This window comes from Larimichthys crocea, unplaced genomic scaffold, assembly GCF_000972845.2.
Source record: "Larimichthys crocea isolate SSNF unplaced genomic scaffold, L_crocea_2.0 scaffold97, whole genome shotgun sequence".
NCBI lineage: Eukaryota > Metazoa > Chordata > Actinopteri > Sciaenidae > Larimichthys > Larimichthys crocea.
This window is the reverse complement of record NW_020861315.1, coordinates 1,833,632-1,858,785: the sequence shown is the minus strand read 5'-3', so window position 1 is coordinate 1,858,785 and position 25,154 is coordinate 1,833,632. Positions and strand designations below refer to the sequence as shown.

Genomic DNA, 25,154 nt, shown 5'->3' with positions numbered 1-25,154 from the left:
CCCCATTCCTGTGTGGTCTGAGGTGTCTTCCTCCTGAAGTCAATCACCAACACCTTTGTCTTGTTGTCGTTGATGTGAAGTTGATTAAGATTATCTCAATGAAAAATGTGATAACCCCCCTGTACTCCTGATCATTTCCTTCTGATATATTTCTTATTTATAAGTAATTTCTTAACCACCTATATTGTGAGCTGCCATGACAAGAGAATTTCCCTGGTGTGGAATTATAAAGGTCTATCTTATCTTAATTTATTCCATTATGTATTCAGTTTGGGTAAAAGTAGTCAAAATATTGTCATACTAGATGGTAAAAATACCAGAATATGCCTAAAAAACATTCATCATGTGTATTTTTTTTACTGTATGGAGTGGTAACTACCTCCAGGTTGCTGAAAAAAACCCAACCCTGGCCTTAATGTCCTGTCAGCAGCTGCGTATTGTCTCAGGAATTTAATTTAAAAACACTCAAAACCACATAGAGTCGATGTTTGCTGTTTGACTGTAAACAAAAAGCAATGGGGATCCATACTAAGTGTCAGTTTCAAATGAGGGGACTGTGGGTTAGGACAGTTGTTGAATACTTAAACTACAAACTCATGTTTGTGTTCGATACCAAAAAGTAGCTTTTGGTCTCTGCAGTCTCATTATGACTGTGTGCTACTCCACAGCAATGGAGGAAGAGGACGTATTCAGATAATTTACAGTACTTGAGTAAATGACTTGTTTACCTTCCTCTCCTTAGCCTACAGGTAGGAGACATCATTAATTTAACACAATATCACACAGTCACACAACACCGTATATACTGGAGGAAAAGTTTTCTTAAGCTTTATAAATATATCAAATGTCAAATACGTTAGTTTGAGCTGTTTATGCTGGAGTTTGAACAGCCTCTGGGTACAATAGCGAATGTAGTAGTTTGTTTAATGTCAATGTTGAGAATCTTTTTTCATGCTGATGCATTTAAGGTTTAAGAGCAATACATCTTTTGTGACAAGTAATAAATATTTTGTCATAGTAACAAAGCTTGATTCAGCCTCGTTGCACAGCCAAATTCATTTTTCACGCCAGTATCCAGCAGGGGACTAAATGTCATTGTTTATTCATGGTCCAATCTAAGCATGGCACATATCATTATTTTTCTTTCTGGTGTCTGATAATCGCTTTGTTTTGGAGAGTAGCTGTCAGACACTTTCACCCCTTCCCATTTTTTACAGACACGTAAAGTTCAAACTAAAGGTTTGTGCGATGAAGTTAGACCTCTTCTGCTCAAATTTGTGATTCTATTTCTCATATTCAAGCATTTAATTAATTCAGAATGTAACAAGTAAAAAACTATAGTACAGTGTAACAATGAAAATCAAATAAAAGATCAGACTGCAGCTTCATGTCTTGTTTTTCACTCAGTCTGTGACTGAAACACTTTATTCTATGATAACATAATTAACTGTTTTTACCCCAAGTAAATAACTGAATTATGTTTCAATCTAACAATGTGTCAAATGTTGACGTTCTACTTTTATTTTATGCCTTTATAGGCTGCAGTGTCTTTTGGAGCTTGACCATAAACAGTATAAATATGGGCATTGTATCCGTTTTGTCCGTTGAGTGTCTTGGATTTTGGCAGTCCTGCCTCCGCAGCCTCCTGACTAATATAAAAATTGGCAAACACGTAGATCGTGGGTGGACCCGAGGCAAGCCAAATGATGCCTTGGTATTTAAACCACCTCTAAGGGCACCCACCTGTCAATCGAAGTGGCTGCATTGTTATTATGCATAAATATGCTTTAATATTATTTTAAAGGATGAGTTTAAAAAAACATTAAGACTCAGTACAGTTGCCATGTATGGGGAAATTAGCTATAGAGACTAAAACCATTTACGTATCAGGCTGTAAACATGTTTATTTTTGCTGTGAAGTTGGACATTTGAACATGGGGGCTTATGGAGATTGACTCATTTTGGAGCCAACCTCAAGTGGCTGTATGAGGAACTGCAATTTTTGGCACTCCCACATTGGCTTCTTTTCACAGACATGGATGGTGATGCTTGAGCTTGACTCATATTTGGAGAACTAAAAGTAGGGATATGTTTCTTTTTCTAATCTGTCCCTGGTGACTTTGTGAATGTGTAATACTAAATTGTTATTTTGCTCTTTTAATGTTTGGCTCAGTTTTGTTTCTGTTGTCTGTCAGATCCAAATATATTACCCTTAGTCTTCCTTGGCTGTAATGTGTTGTTTGTTCCTCTTGGGTGGAGAAATATAGTTAAAAGATGCTCTTTTTGGACATTTTAGGTCATGCCTACCACATGTTACACTATTCCTAAAGGAGTCTCTCTCTCTCTCTCTCTCTCTCTCTCTCTCTCTCTCTCTCTCTCTCTCTCTCTCTTTCTGCGGTCCTGTGTAGTGAAGATGTGAAACTATAGTAACTCACAGGTGAACGGCAGAGCGTCAGTCCGCTCTCCTCTCCCGCTGCTGCCAGGCAGACACCAACGAGTGCAGAGGAAAGCTCACGACTCACCACCCAGACGTCTGACTCTAAAACACGTTTTCAGATTACCGAGTAGAGAAAAGAACCATTTCCTGACTTGACCTGAAAATCTGCGGATCGAAAAACGTGCGTAAAGCGGAGCTTTCCAGAGGAACTCCTAATAAATGAGCTGAAGTGTCAAAAAAGGATCTCCCTCTATCCTTCTTCTTGGCGTGCAGGAATGATGTGTGCTTCACTGGACTTATAATCGACTGAATGCGAATTTCATCGTAGGCTGATGAAACACTTTGTTAACCCCTTTTTTTTCCTTTGCTTTACTGCAACCCGAGTGAGAAAGCTGCAAAACATCACCGTAGCGCAGCGATGATGGACCTTCATGTTTGGTTCTGAGTCGCCCTGCTTTTGCACATCTGCTTATCTGGAATGCATCACTTCTGCTGGCAATTCCTGCTCGTGTGACTTCTTTAAAAAAAAAAAATGTTTTCCTGTCAGTCTGCATGAGGCATGGCGACCAAACCGCACCAAGTGGTTATCTACGCGTTTGCGTCTGTTCGGATGGATAATGACAGTTTACGCCACAGGTAAATGAATATCGGCTCAGTTCGGGTGTTTTGAAGCTGTTTTCTGACTCTGGCATTCAGATCGAGTTTGTTCCACGATGGATCTCAAAGTAGAAACCGAAGAAATGGACACACATCAACCTCCACCCATAGAAGTTTTTGCGCACAGCTCGACCATGCACGGGATCTCTCACATTTTCACCTATGAGCGTTTCTGCATCAAACGTTGCCTGTGGGTCGTGTTTTTCTTGGGCTCTCTGACCTTCTTGTTGTACGTGTGCGTGGACCGCATCCACTTCTACCTCGAGTACCAGCACGTCACCAAACTGGATGAGGTCACGACCCCAATCATGACGTTCCCCGCGGTCACCTTCTGCAACCTGAACGCGTTCCGCTTCAGCCGGGTCACTCGGAATGACCTGTACCACGCAGGGGAGCTGCTGGCCCTGCTCAACCAGAGGTAACCACTAAAAAAGAATAGCAAAGAACATAATTCTACGTCTAAAGCTGTTTCTACCACATGCTGCTTTGATTTCCCCTCTATCATCTATATTTTATAGCCTCATATCAAAACATCTCTTCATAGAAACTCTCTACCCCTTTTTTTGTCCCTATCATTATAAATATATAAATTAGTAACTACATTTTAAACTTTAAGTAAATGCACTCTACTTCAGTACTTCCATTATGCCACTTTATACTTACTTACATTTCAGAGTGAAATATTATTCTTTTGACTCCTGCCTGATTAATTTGACAGCCTAGATCAGGGGTCGGCAATTAGCCAATGGGCCATCAATTATATCTGGCCCGCTAGATGACGTTGATTTATTTTAATATATATATATATATATATCTTTTAAACCTCATGTTTCCTGTCAAAATACAACAATTCCACAGATTTCACAACATTTATTGAAAAGTAGCTGATAAGTAACGTGACAGCAGCCAGAACATCCTCGCAGCCTCTTTACTTGACGCACAGGTCGGAACACTAATTGGCACGTGCGTGCGCTGTAACCTGTGGAAAATAAAAGTGTCCTGTGTCCCTCTTGCAACGGACAACGTGAACAAATGTGTTTCATTAAATGAAAAAAAAACAAAACCAAACAAGGTCGGCAGATCTGCGCTGCTGTATACATTAGTTACGGCAGGTTGCTAGGGCAGGTTGACTGTTTCATGACAGACGCAGTGGGCGTTTAAGGCCGTGAAACCCCTAACCACACTCTTTTATACACCTAATTAATCAGGACGTAGAACATACGTGCGGTTCTCACTCAGCCAATCAGGACGCAGAACCCCCAAGAATTTATTTAATAATAATGATACTAAACAATAACGGGGAGTTTGTTGTATTCACGTCCATTTTTAAAGCTTTTACTTGTAATAGAGTATTTTTGCAGACATGCAGTGGTAAACACTGTCGCCTCACAGCGAGAAGGTTCTTCGTTTGAACCTAAGCTTGGACCTTTCTGTGTAGAGTTTGCATGTTTTCCCCATGTTTGCATTGGTTCTTTCCGGATAGTATGTCTTCCTTTCACAGTCCAAAGACATGTACTTAATGGTTGTTTGTGTGCCTTGCGATGAACTGGCAGTGTGTACCCAAAGTCTTGCCCAAAGTCATCTGGGATAGGCTCCAGCCCCCGCGACCCTGATGAGGATAAGCCGTTGCAGACAGATGGATGGATAGTTTTTAGCTCTAGAAGAGTAAAATGCTGCTCATACATTAATGCATCAGTAATAATAATGATACTAAAAGACTTATAGGGAACAGATTTGAATACATTTTTTATTGCTTTTACTTGTAATGTAGTATTTTTGCAGTGTATTTCTACTTTGTGGGCAGCGCAGTCATGCAGTGGTTAGCACTGTTGCCTCACAGCGAAAAGGTTCCTGGTTTGAACACCCTGCTGGCGCCTTTCTGGTTCTCCCCATGCCTGCGTAGGTTTTCTCCAGGTGTCATGTCTTCCTGCCACAGTCCAAAAACATGAAGGTTGGTGGCTCTGAACTGCCGATAGTTGCGAAAGTGTCGGCCCTGGTGACTTGTCCAGGATATACCCCACCTCTCCCCCAATGCCAGCTGGGATTGACTCCAGGGATGGATTTATGTATTTCTCCTTTGTAAATGATCTGAATACATCATCCACCACTTGTTTTTGGGTCTCACTCATATAACGAGCTCTAATGGTTTATACCTTGTTAAGTAGTTCAGTGCTTGGAGAGCAGGCCTGAATTAACTGAGGCATTATAATCAGAGAACAGCAGCCGTCTTGTCGGTGCAGCTGAAAGCTCTGGATACCGGAGCTGGCAACAGCATGTACTGTATGCACAGGAGGGAAAGATGCGGGGAGTCTGCTTCCTTTGATTACAAGTGAAACGACAGATGCTTTGGGTATTTTCTGTCATTTATACACTTAAATCCTCACGTCTGTGGGAAAAAAACCTCCTGCACATTAATTCCACGTTGCTCCGGGCTGTCAGAGATTTTGCTTTTTAGGATACTTTTTTTTAAAGACTGAAGGAATAGCACATTTTCAGTGATTTAGATCATGCACAGAGCTGCCCAGGGAGCAGAGGAGAATGAAGAAAGATCTCACAGAGTGAGACTGTGACTAATCCTGCCTTTTGAAAGCTGTTTGATAAACATGTTGCCTTCCCCAGGGTGTTGTAACACTGTTCCAAATGTAAACAGAGGCGGCGATAATGAAACAAATCAGCAAGATGGTGTCATTCACCGCATTTGATGGTGGACAATACTTCACGAGAGGAGTGTGTTGACCCGTGTGTGTCATCTGAGTGATCAAAAAGTTCAAAAACTCGCACACGATATGAACCTCTGACAGGCTGTCAGTTAACGAGATCAAGGACGGCCAACTTCTGTGTTAAATCTTTAATGAAGACCCCAGACTGAACGCTAAAATTAGCTTTTTTTTTTCTTTCTGTGACACTGGTGTGACTGATAGTAAACACTTGCCATCTGGACATTTTTACCAAGTGGCAACCTTGGTGGTTGTGAAGTAAAGCCTGTGCAGTACCAAAAACTCCAGTTCCTCTGACGACCACATGGCTGGCTACAGAAGTGAGTCAAATTGAGAGTGAAATATTCTTCTTTTGACTCCTACCAGATTCATTTGGCAGCCTAGATAATTTGCATATTAAGACTTAGATATAGATGAATGCATCTGAAATAATAATGATACTAAAACACTCACAGGGGGCAGTTTTCTGTATTTATGCCCATTTTTTGTGCTACTATAAAGTATTTTTGCAGTGAATTTTAGTAGTAGACACTGTCGCCTCACAGCAAGGAGGTTCCTGGTTGGGACCTTGGAGTTTGCATTTTCTCTCTGTGTCTGCGTGGGTTCTCTCCGGGTATTTCGGCTTCCGCCCACAGTCAAAACACATGTACTTCACAGGTTAAATGTCACCCTAAATTTCCCGTAGATGTAAATGGTTTGTCTCTATGTGCCCTGTGATGAACTGGCAACTTGTCCACGGTGTACCCCGCCTCTTGCCCAAAGTCAGCTGGGATATGCAACAAAGTGAGTCAATCTCCATTAAGCCCCATGTTAAAATGTCCAACTTCACAGCAGAAATAAACAGCAGGTGAATTTTTATTTAACTTACCCATTCAAATGATGTCAAGGCTTAAAGTTATTCATAATTAACAATGATTGACAGGTATGTGCTATTAGAGATTGCTTGTTCGAGCACCCAGGCATCATTCAGCTTCGCCTCACTTATGGGTGACGTCACGCATATGCTGTCCATTGTCTGTACTGTCAATGGTTTTTCACATGAATACAACTCCTAATCGCACATTTCCAGACAGACTTTTCAAAGTCAGAGACCAAAGCATTAAAAAAGGGGGGCTGATTTTCCCACAAAGTTTTCCTTCTCCATATACTCCTCTCAACTCTCGCACTCTGAAGTAGGTTTAGTGCTCATTACCCTTCCTCCCTTGGCAAGGTAGAGAGGCGATGCAATGGCACACTTAGCTCTTATACCCCGGGCCAGAAATGAAAATGCTCATGGCATGAAATCCATTTAAGACTGTTCTCCCGCCCACCTCCCATGTTTGGAGTCACTGGTCTGGGAAATGTCTTGTGGCATGATATTTAAGCTGTACACACGCTGATGTGTCAGCCTTCGCCGATCTCGTTGGCTCGTTCTTATGAGATTTTATCTCATAAAGTGCCTTCTTGGCAGGTTTGTCCACTACACAAACAGTTTTGGAGAAGTGCCTCTCCTCAATTAAGTTTTCTTTCAATCAAACAAAAACACTCTATCTCTAAAGGGGCTTGGCCTTATCTTAATGTCACCAAAGAAATCTGTGAAGTAATTTTTAATCTTAAATGAGGCTAGTTATTATTGATTTAATGTTTGGAAGATTTCAGTTTGGGGGTGTTAAATGGCCCTTTGGCCTTATTTAAAAAATGAAAAACAAAAGAATTACTGCACCAAGTTTCAAGTTTTATGCCACCGAATCTCATTCGTGTTCATGTTATACAATAAAAATACATGGAGTGTATCAACAATATGTTACACAAAAGATCAATAAAAGACCATATTCATATAAGAGTGGCCACATTCATATGAGAAATTTCTAAAAGGGATTTCATTTGAGGCGATGTCCTGAAAAAAACTCCAAGCAATCTGCTCTTTGGAGAGTCCATTAAAATGGTGACATTTTAAATAATAGCACAGTGGGAGATCACAGCGAGGGTAGAGAGTGGGTGCATTTACAGCTATTCTGCTCTCTTTTAATACAAGGCAGCGTGGCCAGATTTCTGTGAGCTCCATTAAATGAAAGGAAATTTCTCAGTGCCCCCCGATAACGCTGGGTGTAATGTGGGTTTGTCTGGTTCCCTACTCAGTTAGTTGCCGGCCTTTATTCCTAATGTAGTGGTGATACAGACAAAATTAAATGAAATGCTTACACACAATATATCCCAGGGGATATTAGCATGCAAGAAAATCATTGAAACATTATCATTAGTAATAAGTATGAAGAGATATTCACAGGACTGAGAAAAGAGTAACCCAATATTATAATACCAAAAAGCTCATACGTGGATGCACATACACACAAACACAGACACAAGATATTAAATATGGATAGCAAATGTCAAAAACAAATGACACAGTTACCTGTAAAGAACACAAGCACAATAACTAGTCTACAATCAGCCCAACTAACATGCTCACAATAACAATGCTAACATGGTAATCTTTACCAGATGTAAGAGTAACAACATGGTACTGCTTGTAATGATGAACCTATAGAGATTCATCAGCTCTCAGTGAGTTTTCATCTCTTTCTTAACTCCATCCAGCAACTTCACTGTTTTGAATCACTGTCACTGCTGTCACAGCATTCTTCTTTACTGGAGCAAGCAGCTGTTTTCTATAATAATAATAATAAAAAGCCTCTTAAAATCCCCTGTGCTTTATACATATCTGCTCAGCACCAAGCAGCAGACAAAGGTAGCAACTAGCTAGTAAAGATAGTGGATTATTTATCAGTTAAAGGGCCAGATATTTCCCTCAGGAGTTGGTAGAGACCAAAAACAGAGATAAAAGAGAGTGATTATTGTACTTAAACTTGACAGGACGACAGAAACACGACTCCAAATGAAACAGAATGTTGCTCTGTAAATAAACAAGTTTCTGTTTGCCAACAAGTTCACCATCTCAGCTTAAACTATCCTCTGCTCGCCAATGACCAGTGCTCATTTGACCCAATGATGGCGCTAAAGGAGTAAAAGTGCCTGCAAGCGTCTGTACCAAGATCCAATAATTGCTGAGATATTGTTGAGAGACCACAAATGTCAGGAAGAAAAGAGGCAAGGCATCATGAAAGTCATTAGAAAACATCATCTGGGAAACATAAATGTCTGCACAAATATTTGTGCTAATCCATCCAGTAGATGTTGAGATATTTGTCCGGATAAATGAAAACTCTATTCTGCTGGTGGTGATGAAGATCACAAGATCATCAGTGTGTTGGAGCGAGTATCAGTCTCTAATGATAATAAACAAATATAAAGAAGGACATCTAATGCTTTACATTTTCATTTATTCTTTTTATGAGGGATTTTTAGTCCAATGTGTAAGATTTACCGGGCTCTACTCCCAGATTATGCATAACCATGTTTTTATTAGTGCATAATCACCAGAAAATAAGAACCATTATGTTTTGTTACCTTAAAATGAGCATGTTATATACAGATGACACAGGTCCTCTTCCATGGAGTCTGCCATGTTGAACCCATAGACAGTATAAAGAGTGGACGTCATATATGTGACGTCACCCATAAATTTCTGAAGTAGTAAGAGTGTGGTGGTAGTCCTGCCTCTGCCACCTCCCGCTAACCTAAAAATCAGCAAAGACGTGGATCATTCGATACCCTTAGATGCTCATTTAAAGCAGCTACACTGTTAATTATGCATAACATTAAGCCTTTAAAATATGTTTACTTTTGCTGTGAAGTTGGACATTTTAACTGGGGGCTTATGGAGATTCAGTCATCCTGTAGCCAGCCTCAAGTGGACCTACAAGGAACTGCAGTTTTTGGCACTTCTGCATTGGTTCACTTCACAGCCACTGAGGTTGCCGCTTAGTTGAACCGCCATGGTTCTACAGAAGCCCAGAACAGACAAACCAAGATAGGCTCTAGATAGTTTTTTTTGCGTTGTTATGCTAGGAAGGAGAACAGTAAACTACACACTGGTCCTTTCAATTCATGGAAATGTATCTTGAATGTGGAGTGAAGTGAATTCACTAAGTTTGACAAAGACAACGTGCAGAGACTCAGTCAAGGTCAGCCATACCTATAATATTTTTAGACTTACTTTTAAAATGGGACTATCAGTCAGTTTGGTCAAAACAATCCAATCAACATAAACACAAACACATTTTTCTCAAAGTATCCAGATCACTGAAGTTGAAGTACTGCATAGCCTGAAGGTACTGCATTGACAGTGAATAGACAACTGGCTTTATGGGCCCGTACAGCTCTTCTATTAAATGTATTTTATGCCGCACAATAAACTGTTACACTCTGGTAGTGTTATCAGTTCAGGGACAGAAGATGCCACAGAAAAACCATCCCTGTACATTTTTACTGTCTGTTTTCTGTCTCTTTTGATTCATTCTGGACTGTATTATTTTTAGGTTTGTTTGAGCAGAGCAAAAGTTCGCAGAGAAAGACTCATAAACCTTTCTGAAGTGTGCAAAAAATATTTCAAGGCTGAAAATCATTTTTTTATGAAGTCTACTTTATCATCATGCAGTGATCATTCACTGTGAAGATGTTCAAGGAAATTCATCAGTCCACACCATAAACTTTGCATTTGAAATGTATGAAATATTCTTTTTTTTTTTTCAGGTATGAGATCAGGGACATACATCTTGTGGAGGAGAGTGTTCTGGAGAGCCTAAAAGTGAAAGCTGATTTCCATAATTTCAAGCCGCGACCATTCAACATGCGGGAATTCTATGACCGCACCGGTCACGACATCAGTGACATGCTGCTCTCCTGCCACTTTCACGGCACCGAGTGCAGAGCAGAGGACTTCAAAGTGGTAAGTTGTCTCCCAAGAAGATTTAATCCGATCATGATTAAAGGATAATAATGTCAACCTCAATCCTGTGAATACCAAGACCAACAATGAAATGATCCTTCTAACAAGGGGCCAAAGCGTGATATAGCTCCTTCCTCTTATAACTTGTCCATAAACTATTCAAGTAAAGGGGTAAAACCTTTTTTTGGAAACAGTGTCTGAGCTAGGCCTCTGGGTTTCCCATAGCAACAGATGACTGACACATGCGAGCTGGTGTTGCTAGGGGATGTGCTGTCAACTGCCATCATCAGAGCCCTGAAAAGTTTATGAATACCCTTTTTTCAAAAAGTCTATGTAAAAGTTTGTGTATTGTGTGACTTCATTTGTTATAAATCCAATAGTCAGTACATCAGTAGTCCAAGCTACAATTTTTAACAAAGAAACAAACAATGTAATGAATTAAATTATGGAGTAATGTTGGGACCACTGACAGAAAAGAATAAAGAATGGATGCCATATGCTTGGCGTCACATGTCGGTTTCTGAAGAGCCACTTTAAAACTAAAAATTCATGAATCATGAATGAGAAAATTAGCTATAGAGACCAAAACAGTTTTTTGTACCAGGCTGTAAACATGTTTCTTTCTGCTGTGAAGTTGGACATTTTAACATGGGGGCTTATGGAGGTTGACTGGTTCTGTAACCAGCATCTAGTGGACATTTGAGGAACTGCAGTTTTTGGCAGTTTCACACTGGCTTCACTTCACAGCCACAGGTTGCTGCTTGCTTGGGACAATGTCAGTCCACCAGCAGCCGGTTAAATGCCTACGTGACCACTGGAATTGAGATAATATTAGTGATGATGAATCAGTGCACCAAAACTCCACACATTCAGATCATTAAAGTATTTTTTTTTTATCACAGCAGGAAAACTGCGTAAATCTTGCATCTTTTTTTCTTTTCAGGAATTACAATTTTTGATCAAACAAAACAAAATTTATTTTAATTGTGGCTCGGCTTAAAATACATTAAAGAACATGGTCACTGTAGTTTATTTTGAGTCGATCCCACACTGTCCTGCTGCCACTAGGGCACAAAACAGTGCCAAACAAAAGCACTAAAGGGCCCCAGTGCTTTAGGAAATTACTGCTTTTTTAAAACCCAAACTAGATTTTTACAGTAGGAAAAATCTAGAATATCACCACCCTTATCCTTTAAAAAGAAAGTACTTTTTAAAAAATATATAGTGCATTTTATTTGGTGTAGAGTGCAGACAACACACACTGTATAAATCATGGGATTATCTATTTATAGCGTCTTAAAGAATGATGAACCCCCAGCAGCAAAGAAAGAGCAAACCTCTGAGTGATGAAGGAAAAGATATGTATTTTTCTGACCTGAGGATATCCCGTGTGGGTGTGTATATATTTTTTTCTTTTTTGCTGGTTTGAATTGAAACTTTGCTGAACATTTGTCACAGTGCATGTTGTCCTCGAAACAAGGGCAAACAATGCAAAGACAAGTCTAACACATCTATGATTGATTTCCCCTTTGTCGGGTGTGTTGTTATCTTTCTGCGTACGAAATACTTCTTGAACGATGACACGTCCTCGTTAAAATATATGATCAGACATTGTTTTGAAATTTTTGTTTATTTAGTTGAATCCCCACAGCTCTGTTTTCTTCTACCTTTTCAACTTTGTAAGTATTTTCTATTTCTATTCTATAAAAAACAGTGAGGAGCAGCACCCTCTGCAAACCCTCGTCAAACAATGCATGTGTTTAAACAGTACACTGACATTATATCTGAGCCTCTGAGTTTCCCCCTGCAGCAAAGAGTAAGGGCTCCCTGGCTGTCATAAATCCCTGCTGTTGCTGCCTCTGGTGCACCCAGACGCTGATGCCAACGGTCACTAGCATCTGATGTGATTTTTAATTTGAAACTGAACATTGATCATTCCACACAGCGGCCTCACTGAATAGATTAAATTAAGTTTAATTGCATTTTTTTCACCCCTTGAAAGATTTTTGTTTATCTTCGGAAGAAGTTGTACATTTTATCCATTAATAAGTGATTAATAACATGTTATATGTGTGTGTGAACTGTGAAGCCTTGATTTAACCAGGAGAGTTGTGTAAGCCTCAATGTTATTTTTGGCGGGGGAATATTAATACACAATACACAATCATACACGATGACACCAAAGAGGAGCTCTACACACTGCCGCTTACTGCAGCAGCTGCATTCAAGTAGCTTTGAAGTGATATTTCTGCTTATGGACAATTTTACTATTTTTACAGCCACTGAAAGCCTTTTTGTGTGTCTCTGCATGCAATTTGAAGTAGTGAGATTACTCTAGATCAGTGTTGCTCAAATTTGTTACACAGCGTACCACCTTAGAAAGTATCTGGCTCTTCAAGTTGTGACAGAGGTTAAAATAGCGTAAGGTGATCCTTTTTAGCGACGGACTGTTTACACAGGAGGCAGGTTTATTCTCTCAAATAAGATTATTTATTACTGACTGTTGTGGAAGACTGAACTGAACCTGTTGAAGAACCAGAGCTAATGTGGTAGGAAAAGGATGTACTCCTGACCCACACTTACAAGACCAAGGCAGGGCGAGTCATGACCAAGACCGGACAGCATACAGGCTTACTTCTGCTGTGTGTTTTCTTTGGGGCGATGCTTTGTAGGTTTCTTTGTGGTTTAGGAAGGAAAATTTTATTACTGAAGATTTGTCTTGACATCTCCTCTCAAAGATCGTTCACTTTCTTTAAATGCATGTTAAGGGATGTAGAGAGCGATGAGGGCAAATTTTTTAAATGAAAATTAGTCTGGACTAAATTAGTTTGGACTCCAATTATGGTAGTGATGTTAATAAATAAATCAGACAATTTAGTGATATCCCTGCAGCTGTGGTCATGACTAAAATTAAATCCTCTTTGTCTGAGACCAAGAGACCTTCAAAAAGTGGACTTGAGTCCAGTCTTGAGGCCAAGACCAGTATCGAGTACTACAACACTGCTATATGGCAGGCTAATATGGAAACAAAATAATGAAAAGGAAATGCAAAACTTGCTTTAAAATATATTCCAGTGATCTCAAAGAGTACCAGTGCTTTAGATCAGTTCAATTATGAGACGTCTCTGCTAATCATTAGCAGCTCTGACGTACATACTCTCATTTCTTGACGACAGCTCCTGTTTAAATTCAGAATTTAAGTCAAGATCACTTTTACCATCACCTGCCTATATTAGAGAGTTACCACAGTACTGTATCCCCTTTAAGTCTCTGATGTCTTATGTTTAGGGCTTGTTTGTTGTCGCTCACTTCAGGCTTAAAACTAAAGGCGACTCTAAGTTTGTGGCTCCTAAACGTTGAAACTGTTAATTACTCAGATTGAGGGTAGGGAAATGCACCTCTCATAGTGTAATTAAGAAGTTATGTGCAGGTACACTCCTTTAATGAGTCACATTTCTACCTCACAAAGGTCGTGGAGTGGAGATGCTCAGTACGTGTCCATCAAATGTTCAAAGTGAACTATACTGACTGTCATTCAGAGCTTTAAAATGAAATGAATAAAATTAATTGAGTGAGCAAGTAATTTGAAATCTTAACCTGTACACCAGTTGTCTAAATGAATCCTCCATGCAGACCAAAGTTTGTCATGAAGTCCCACAAGGTTCTGTATTAGGACCACTTCCATTTAGTTTATATATGCTTCCTTTAGGGAACATTATTAGGAATCACTCTATCAATTTTCATTGTTATGCTGATGACACCCAATTATATTTATCATTCAAGCCTGATGCAACCAATCAGTTAACTAAACTCCAAGCATGCCTTAAGGATATAAAAAGTTGGATGACCTACAATTTTTTTATGTTAAATTCAGACAAAACTGAAGTTCTTGTAATTGGACCCAAACACCTCAGAAACTCTCTTTCTAAATCAAATCAAATCAAATCAAATCAAATCAAATCAAATCAAATCAATTTTATTTGTATAGCCCAAAGTCACAAAATACATTTGCCTCAGAGGGCTTTACAATCTGTACAGGGAGTGACACCCTCTGTCCTTAGACCCTCGGTTCGAGTGAGAGTCTTAGTTACTTTAGATGGGATCACCGTGGCCTCCAGCTCCACTGTAAAGAATCTTGGAGTTGTTTTTGATCAGGATTTGTCCTTTAACATCCACATAAAACAAATTTCGAGGACTGCATTCTTCCACTTACGTAACATCGCTAAAATCAGACGCATTGTCTCTCAAGTGGATGCAGAAAAACTAGTCCACGCATTTGTTACTTCTAGGCTGGACTATTGTAACTCTTTGTTATCAGGCTGCTCTAATAAGTTCCTTAGGACTTTGCAGTAATTCAGAATGCTGCTGCACGTGTCTGACAGGAACCAAGATCAGAGATCACATCTCTCCCATTCTGGCTTCCTTGCATGGCTACCTAAAATCTAGAATAGAATTTAAAATTCTTCTCCTTACTTACAAAGCTCTTCATGGTCAGGCACCATCTTATCTAAAAGAGCTCATAATACCTTACTACCCCTCTAGACACTGCGCTCTCAGGCGCTGGGTTCCTTGTGGTTCCTATAGTCTCCCAAGTAATTGGGAGCCAGAGCTTTCAGGTACCAGGCTCCTCTTCTGTGGAACAAACTACCATTCTGGGTTCAGGAGGCAGACCGGTCACACACCTTTAAGAATAGACTTAAGACTTTCCTTTTTGATAAAGCCTATAGTTAGGGCTGGCTCAGGTCATCCCTTAGTTATGCTGCCATAGGATTAGACTGCCAGGGTTATGCCTAGCCAGGCACTATTGGTTGAAGATGCAGTCACATCTCCTTACCGAAACTCTCTCTCTCTGTCTCTCTCTCTCTCTCTCTCTCTCTCTCTCTCTCTCTCTCTCTCTCTCTCTCTCTCTCTCTCTCTCTCTCTCTCGATCCACTCTGAACTTAAGCCGAGCTTTAGGGACAGTCAGGAGCAGCTGGTCAGCTGACCTGAGGGAACGTCTAGGCATGTAGGGGTGCAGCAGCTCAGAGAGGTAGGGTGGGGCAAGGCCATTCAAGGCCCTAAGCAAAAATAAAAGAGCTTTAAAATGAATCCTAAAATGGACAGGCAGCCAGTGGAGTGAAGCTAAAATCGGTGAAATGTGCTCAATTTGCTTGTGCCAGTTAAAGACGTGCAGCAGCATTTTGTACCAGTTGAAGACGATACATCAAGGACCCACTAACCCCAAATAAAGTGCATTGCCGTAATCCAGCTGAGTGGTCACAAAGGCGGTGATTACTGTCCACAAGTGCTGTCTCTGAAGGACTGGTTTATTTTTGTCAGCTGCCTTAACTGAAAAAAGCTGGACTTCACCACAGCTTTAATCTGGCTGTCAAATTTAAGCTCAGCGTCCACTTTTACCCCTAGATTTTTAACAACTGGGGCGCGGTACTGTGCCAAGGGACCCAGATCAACTAGAGGGGGCTTTTTCTCATTAAAATTCAGAAAATTTAAAGCCATCCATGCTTTAAGATCCTCTAGACACATTAGCAGCGGTTTGACAGAGTAAGAGTCCGCCTTTTTGAGAGGGACATAGATGTGGCTATCATCCGCATAGCAGTGGAAGGATATGCCATGTTTCCTTAGGATGGAGCCAAGTGGGAGTAGGTAAAGGCAGAATAAAAGAGGGCCAAGCACAGAGCCCTGTGGGACCCCGCATGACAGAGGAGCAGTGGAGGACACAGAGTCATCAAGGCTGACACAGAAAGTCCGATGTGACAGATAGGACCTGAACCATTGGAGTGCCATGCCACTGATGCCCACCCACTGTTCCAGACGAGCAATCAAGATTTCGTGGTCGACTGTATCAAATGCTGCAAATGCTACACATATTATTACTGTCATTATTGCTACCATATCTGCTACTGTAATCATTTCATCATTCATTGTGATTCATTGTCATTTTGTCAGTCATTGTAATTGTACAATATGTTTGTGTTGATTTGTCCTGTACACGTGACATCTATTGCACGTCTGTCCGTCCTGGGAGAGGGATCCCTCCTCTGTGGCTCTTCCTGAGGTTTCTTCCACCTTGTTTCCCTGTTAAAGGTTTTTTGTGGGCAAGTTTTTCCTCACTCGAACCGAGGGTCTAAGGACAGAGGGTGTCACTCCCTGTAAATTGTAAAGCCCTCTGAGGCAAATGTACTTTGTGACTTTGGGCTATCCAGATAAAATTGATTTGATTTGATTTAAATAACAGAAACACCTGTCTGCATAATGTAATCCGGTTCAACGGCACCACAAACTGCAGCCTCAACACATTGTCTGCATGATGGTCGTTTATTGCAGGACTGTTACGATGCATTAGTGTGTTCCTAATAAAATGGCAACTGAGTGTATATTTGCACAGCTATTTGTAGAATGCACAAATCATTTATACATACATTTATTGTGATGTACATAGTGTATATATAGCTTTTGAATGTCATTTTATTTCTTATTGTATTTATTATTTCAAATAGGGCTTTCTCTTCCTCTTTAGACACTTTCGTGTTCTCTGCTGTAATGTGTTCATTTCCCCCTCTGGCGATTAGTAAAGTCTTAATATATCTTATCTTATCCCAGCAAGTTGCACGCATAGCAGTGAGGCATTACACAGATTTTACATTAACAGAACTGGTATCAGGAGAGAAGAAGTCAGTAGTCATTAGCAGGGTTTTTTTTTTCTTTTAGATATGTCTAATAATCTTTATTAGTTAGAAACTTCTTAAATACATACATTACAATTTGCAGTTTAGAGATGTTTGAATGTGTTTTTTTAAACGCACAGAAATGTCGTCTCCTTAGGAATTTTCCTGCTTAGTAGGATAAAGCACAGGTTTAAATAAAAGATGTTTGATTCTGTTTAGCTTGTTCAGTTTCAGGGTCACTGACTGGGACATCTGATTAGAACCAATGTTTAATGAGGTCTATTAAGATAGAGTGGGCTGAGATCACACCACAGCCTTGTGACTGTGAAGTGAAGCCTATACAGAAGTGCCAAAAACCTCAGTTCCTCAAACGTCCATTTAAGGCTGGCTCCAGAAGTGAGTCAGTCTCCATAAGCCCCCATGTTAAAATGTCCAACTTCACAGCAGAAATAAACATGTTTACAGCCTGGTCCAAAAAACAAAACAAAATTATATTAAGGCTTAAAGTTCTGCATAATTTATGGACACTTTGACAGGTGTGTGTATTACAGATGGCTTGTTTGAGCACCCAGGCTTCATTGGTGACATCACACATATGCTCTCCATTGTTACTGTCAGTGATTACAATTTGTTGTTTAGTTAGAGACGTTTAAATGTGTTAGGAGTTTTTTTTAGTACCTTTTAAATAAAAAATGAGAGCTTGATTCCATTTAGCTGGTTCAGTTTCAGGGTCACTGACTGAGACATTTGAAAAGAAGCACTCTTACTGAGGCCGGTATTACCATTTAGCTGTGGCTCAGGAGGTAGAACTAATCAGATGATTGGTGGTTCAATCCCCAGCTCTTCCAATTTGCAACTCAAAGTGTCCTTGAGCAAGATACTGAACCCCAAATTGCTCGTGATGCTGTGCCATCAGTGTGTGAATGTGTACGAATGAAAAACTCCAGCCAGTGCCATTTACCATTTAACCTGCCTTCAAACCGCTCACAGAAACACAACAAGGCCTTTTAATGAGTGTGTTGTGCTCAGAAGAAGCCCAGAAAATAATAAAGCCCTTCAACAAAACGGTCCTTCGAACTGAGAGATGAAGATTATTGTTCTGTGGTACTTTAATGATGCAGTAGTTGTTGGCCGAGCAGAATGCCCTTCTCCTTAAAACCCAAACATTGCATCATGACTTCTCCCTGTCTGATTCGAGACAGCTTTCTGGTCCCAAGCACATGTTTCCAGATGCTTCAAATAATTCATCATGACATATACACATATTAAGCATGTAAATAGTTGTTTAGTGTGTGTGCGTCTTTCCACTCGAGCATCTTCTTGACCTTTCCGTGTTTCAGTCTAATTCGAGGGCGATGGATAATTTATGTCGTAGTTAATTTATGTAGCTCTCCAGTCCAAGAATGTTGCTTAAACTGCCCCTCCACCGCCTCTTAGCTCTCCACTGCGTCTGCTGTGATAGAGCAATTTCTCTTTTCTTTGAAGAGCAGTATGGTGCTCAGGAAATTGCATCTGGCCAGAACATAGAGCAGCAGAGAGGTGTATCCCCTAGAGAGGTTTAAGGGCCTTTATTTCTCTCCTCTCAACCTCCTTTTGTTACCTACATCACCACACAGCTCCAGAAAACTGGAAAACGCGCTTCCTTTGAAGATCGTCTTTGATGCATTGCACTGTTAATCTTTTCATTGTTTCATTGCAAAGTGCTTGATGAATAAGGAAAGAGGTACATCCCAACTGACTGTTCTTTGTGAACAGATCAAAAGACGACGCCGATAAGAAACTATTTCAGGCTGTTTGTGATAATGGAGAATTCAGTCAACTGAACTGACACTGACACTCCTTTTTTTATTTTTTATAAAATAATAATTTCATACCATATTATGTGAAAAACTAAAGTCATTCAGCAACTGGAAGATGCCTCGAGGGGAGATTTTTACGATTAATGGCACACACACAGAAAGCTGACAATATCATCGTCGTCCCCTGTCACAGAATTATAAATGTAGTTACCCGTTAATTTTCTGCATCTTCGCAGCTAATATTTTCTTCTCTGCTGAGGTATTGTTCAATAATAAGTCAGCGTGATAAACATCAAGTTGTTTTATTCCTACTAAATGTTCCTACTACATTAATGTCCACTTAAACATTTACATTACAGGCAAGGTGTACCATTAAAATATAGTCCCTGTTCTGAATGAAGCAACAGACTACAAGAGGTTATGATTAATTAAAGTATGCCAATTCTCTCATTAAACCTAAGAAAAAATAAGGTAATCACAAAGATAAATCTTATCTCTCATTTCAAAGGTTATGAAAAACAATAAATCTGATCTTACGCTCATCACCTTTTAAGTTGTGATCTTGCTGTTCCCCAAACCGAGAGCAGTGAGAGTGAACAAAAGCAGTAAAGTTTTGGAGCAGACAGGTGAGCAGGTGAGTTGAAACTTCCCATAAAGCTCCTTAAAGCTGAGAAGAGCTGCAGATCCAGGTGATAATTTTCTCATCACTAGTCCTGGTAAATACATGAATTATAGCCGCTGTAAGGAACACAACAATGACAAAGGTGGTTCTGTCTCTGTTGCATTGAAGCTGCGATGATTTATAATGCTTTAAAACAAGAGTTTGACATTTTAACGTTTATTCACAGCCAGGCAGGAGAGTTAGATGAGAAGATTGATGTCACTGATTGATGTCTGTACAGAAAATGTGAAGCTGCAGTTCAAGGACAGGAAACAGCTACAGCCTTGCTCTGTCAAAACCAAGCAGCAACCTCCATGTCTGTGAAGTGAAGCCAACGTGGAAGTACCAAAAACTGCAGTCCTTCAAACGGCCACTTGAGGCTGGTTACACGACAATGAGTTATAGACTGCTTGTTTGAACACTCAGGCGTCATTCGGCCTGCCTCAGGTCCGTTGATAGCCAGGAGGTGAACAGCCAACATGGCGATGGCCAACGGATTTTAAGGTTCAAAACGGCTCTTTAGAAACGTGTGGTTGATGTCACGCATACGCTGTCCATTCTTTATACTGTCAGTGGTCCAAACATAACAAAATCAGCCTACTAGCACCTCTAAATCTCTAATATAACTAACTAACTTAAACCAAGTGCAAAAATTGACAATTAATCAGCGGCTGCTGTTTGCAGCTTCATATTTACTATAAAAAATCCTCAAAACGCCAAAGTTGTTTTAACACTATCTAACTCGTTACAGCTTCAAAGCAAGAGAGACAATCATTTTTGTTATTGCTCATTTTGTGTGTTTCTGTAATTTTTGACTTGATATTCTTTTTGTTAATTGATTTTAATTAGGCTGTAACAAGGAAGACCAGACTCATTTGAGAAGTTATTGTGTTCCTTCACTCAGAGAAGCACTATGAGAAGCAGATAAATGGCTCCGGTAGTTATTATGGAGTTATCGAAAGCACCCAGCGGTGTGCTGCTGCTCCTCAACAGTGGAGGGGAATCATCTCTGCTAATTGGACTCAGAGGTATTTCTGAAGTAGACAGCAAACTGTGCTTTTTTTTTTTTTTTTTTTTTTTTTTAAAAACACTCACCAGTGAACTCCAGAAAAGGAGAACGGAGCGAGAGTCCCGCACTGATGAGCACTTCCCTTGGTCTGATGCATGGCCCCCCCTTTTTTCTTTTTTTTCTTTTCTTTTTTGACAGCTCTACCCAGGGAATAGATGTGTGTGTTTGCGAGCTCCCTGCACGCTGCTGTCGTGACAGATGTGTCATAATTTCTGTACTCTGATCGCAGCTGTCATGTCGCAAGAAGGCAACATGCATTTGTAGATTTTGTAGACAAAACATGCCATGCATAGGAGAAGAGACAGCTCGGTGGTATAACAATCACTTTTATCAATTGCAAGCTGCGTGCGGCTGTATATGTGTTAATAAATATGATTATATAACCATTAAAACACCATTTTTGCATGTTTGATATCAATCATTACATTACTAATGGCCTTCCTTCTCCCAAAGCATCACTGTTTTAAAAGCAGTCACTGCTCACAGTGGCATAACCACAATAAATATATACAAAAAGGTGACATTTGCAATGATGGATTACTTATCTCAAGGTTTCAAGTTCCAGCAGGTCGATTTTCAAACTGAATCCAATGGCTGTCTGGGATGGTAGGATATCTAAAATGTGTGGTATGCATTGGAAAATAGTCAGCAGTAATGTCAAATATTACTTCTCGGGATGGAATAAGACATAAAAAATCACCTCTGTGCTCCTTTCTGAAGCCCCAAATTTAATCTCTGCACTGTCATGTTTTCGTTGCTGTTGGAAACACATCAAGTGTACGTTCCTGTCTCATTTCCAGTCTGACTGTAAAGCTTGTGTAGTGATTTTCTTTCGCTCCAGCCCGAACTCTTTAGAAGCAACCCAGAGGATGACAATGAGCTCAGATTTCTCTGACAACTCAGGCCGTGCTTGAAGCTGGAAAAGAACCAGCCTCTTTGGGGGAGTGCAGAGCGGGGAGGGTGGGGAGTTTGGGCTGCCCATCTTTCCCCTGGCAAGAATATACATGGGCTTGCATTTCCTCTGGGATTTGTGGCCTGAAGCGACAGAAATGAGGCACAGCCACCACCCACACTGCCCAGCGGCTTGTGGGTCAGCACAGCTGTGGCATCGCAGCCTGACTCCCGAATCTGTCACATCCTCCTGCGCTGAGCGAGCAAAGTTATGTCACCTCTCGGTCAAGGTATTTATCCCCCCCCCCCCCCCCCTTTCACTGTCTCCCTCCTTTTCTTAAGCAATTTTCTGCATTCCTCCTTCGTCTCAACCCCTGCGCAGTGCATTCCTCACATCAGCCCCCATGGGCATGACAGTCCTCATTATGTTTTCATGTCATGCTCTCTCTTCTCTCTCTGTCTATCTCTCTTTCCCCTTGCTCACACTTATGCCCTTTCCTTTGTTCTCTTTGCTCCCATCACTCCCAGATTTAGACGCCCTGGGTTTTTAGAAAAACAAAACAAAACAAAAAACTTGAGAGGTGTGAGGATAGGTGCAGGTATTAAGAACACAGTAAATCGCTTAAGCAGCCTCTTAAATGTATTCCCAAATCTCTCAACAGCACTGCGATAAACACAAACACACTTAGAGGATTAAATTAATATTTGCCCCGCAGTGCTGAACGAAGGGTATTTACTGCTGACCACCTCCAAAGACTGACTGAGGGACAGAGTAACCACATTATCCCCGATCAGCAGGTGAATACTCAGGGTTCATAATGTGGAGTCTCCATCAGCAGTGAAGTTGCCAAACACAGCAGGAGTGCAACTTTATCGAGCATATTTTAAAGCAGGAGCTTTAATAAACATTCACCTCCCTCACGCCCCAGCAGATTAAAGCTGTGTTAAAACTCTGACAGACGCTAGCAGTCATGTAAATTTACAAAAATCAGCAAAGATACAGTTGCTGGCTCTAATTCTGCACTTGGGTGCCATTGAACCATCGCAGAAGAAGAGGGCGTGACGACAAACAGTTTAAAACAATGCAGAAAACATGATGGAAATGCAACATGTTTGTTTCATGTATTCAGTGATGAGTGAAGCTGAAGTCACACGCTTCATGTATGACACGGTTTATTAGCTAAATCTGTTTCCCTTCGCTTAGTCGCATTTTTTAATTGACACACCAACTTTTCCACTTCAGCCAAGTGTAAACACAGGAAACTTCTAGTTTTGTCACTTGTTTTTTTTTATAGGCAAATTGAAAAGCTCATAAAACGATGGATTGAGACACACATATTGTCTCCATTTCGATCTTAATCGCTTCCTTTGCCCCCCCCCCGGCGTTGCAGAAAAACACTTTTGTTTCATGCCATTAGAGAATCCATCTCTTGAGACCAGAGAAACTGACCCACTGAGGGGTTTTAGGACGAGTAAGGGGAAATTTTAGAGCATCATTAAGTGCAGGTATAAGAGATGGAACAAACAAAGAGCGGCTCATTTTTGCCACAAGGGAGCCAGAGACGAAAATCAGCCTTCACAGGGAGATTGATTACCTAAGACCGCTGAACTTCAAAACATCACCAGTCGTTTTAGCATACTAATAGCCTAATCATTATTTTCAATCATTTAATTGTATTGCCCATGTTAATAACCCAGAACAATCCTGCTCGTCTTAAAGCCCCAAGACATCTTATCTCTTATTGTTAAAGGATGGACAGCCCCACAGCGTCTCCATGACTCCAGCCGGTTTCTAGACGGATCAGTAATGCTGCTCAAGCACGCTCTATTTGCTCAGGCTGGAGAGGGGGAAACGCCTTTTATGAAGACATTTCGGACTGGAGAGGAAGGCGGTGAAAAAAACAGGGCTGAAAATAGCCCGGGTTGGCTGCAATGCTCTGCACATGGTTTATTTATCCTGAGGATTAGTTCAGGTGACTTGAGGGCCAGGCACTGTGTGGGCTGCTGGAGGGAGGCTGGCAAATGGCTAACTGTGACTCAGACTGTTGAATGGTAGGAGGAGACTGAGGAGGGATGATGCCGCAGTTCAGGCCGCTGTGCTCCTCTGTACTCGCCTGACCCCAAATCAGGCTAATTGTGTGTTTCCAGAGGTTTGCTTGGGGACACAAAGGCTGAGGGGCTGGGGAGTCAGTGGTAGAGAGTAAGTAAGGTTGTAGATCAAAAAACACTTGATAGGTTTATAAAATACAGCGTATAAAAGATTATTGCCAGTGGTTTTGGCTTGTGACTCGTTACAGTTGTGACTTCTTGTCTTGTTTGAGATGTCTTGTAAGTTGTTTTCTCTTTTATTGAAGACATTTTTCCTCTGAACATCTTTGAAAGGTTCATTTATATAACTGTTTTAATCACAAAGAGGTTAAAGTATCCAATATTTAGGAGAAAAACATGAAAAATCTGAAAAATAACTTTATTTTTTTGTATATAATTGGATGTAAAGTTGTTAAAACTGGCTCCACCTCAACCTAACAGACATCATAGACAGCTAAATCAGTACTTTTGATACTTTAAATGTCCAGTCTGTAGGATTTAGTAACATCTAGCAATATATTTGCTGATTACAACCCTGTTTCCTCAAGATTTCCTTCTTAACGTGAAGGAGACATTAAGGTGGCCTGCAAAACTCATGTATAGTGTAAATGTTTGCACTGTAATGTTTGTAATTTGTCTGTTCTGGACTGGAGACTGGACAGCGAGGAAGAATGAGGACGGCTGTTTCAACAACAATAAGGAGATCTCAGAGAAAGTGTGGCACAATGGTCTCCACGTCTACTTCACTAAAAGTGGATTTCACCCAGACCCCAAATACAAAGGGCAGTATTGCAGACTGGCAACAGTTCATTCAACACAAATGCTGAATAAATTCAAGAGGAGAAAGGACTTAGTAGTAGAAAAGGGATTTTGAAAGAAGAACTTTTGTTGTAATGGAGTATTTTTAGTACAGTACTTAATGAAGGATCTGTGTACTTTATTTTTTTATGAGATGGATCAGGAGGATTAAAACTTTATGTGAAATTCATTTGCCACAGTTATGGGCTGAATCACAATCATGAGACTTGAAACCAAGCAGCAACCTCTGTGAAGTCAATGCTGAAGTGTCAAAAACTGCAATTGACTTGAGGCTGGCTACAGAACAAGACAATCTCCATAAGCCCCCATGTAAAATGTCCAACTTCACAGCAGAAATAAACATGTTTACATAGCTAACTCCCCGTTCATGACAACTGTACTGAGTCTGAATTTTATTTTAACTCACCCGTTCAAACTATATACGTAAAGGCTTAAAGTTCTGCACAATTAATAGCATGGATGCTTTGATTGTCAGGCAGGTGCTGTTACAGATGGTTAGTTTGAGCACCCCGGTGTCATTTAG

The 25,154-nt window shown here is 40.5% G+C and overlaps 1 protein-coding gene across 1 annotated transcript in view; it reads left to right on the top strand.

Annotated features, from left to right (window-relative positions):
• The window catches only part of LOC104919649 (acid-sensing ion channel 1), a 58,327-nt gene that overhangs the window by 2,160 nt on the left and 31,013 nt on the right, over window positions 1-25,154 (top strand). The window contains exons 2-3 of the mRNA XM_010731713.3: window positions 2,409-3,512; window positions 10,444-10,639. Coding sequence (XP_010730015.2) covers window positions 3,151-3,512; window positions 10,444-10,639 — 558 coding nt within the window. The 5' untranslated portion in view covers window positions 2,409-3,150. The remainder of the gene's footprint in view (window positions 1-2,408; window positions 3,513-10,443; window positions 10,640-25,154) is intronic.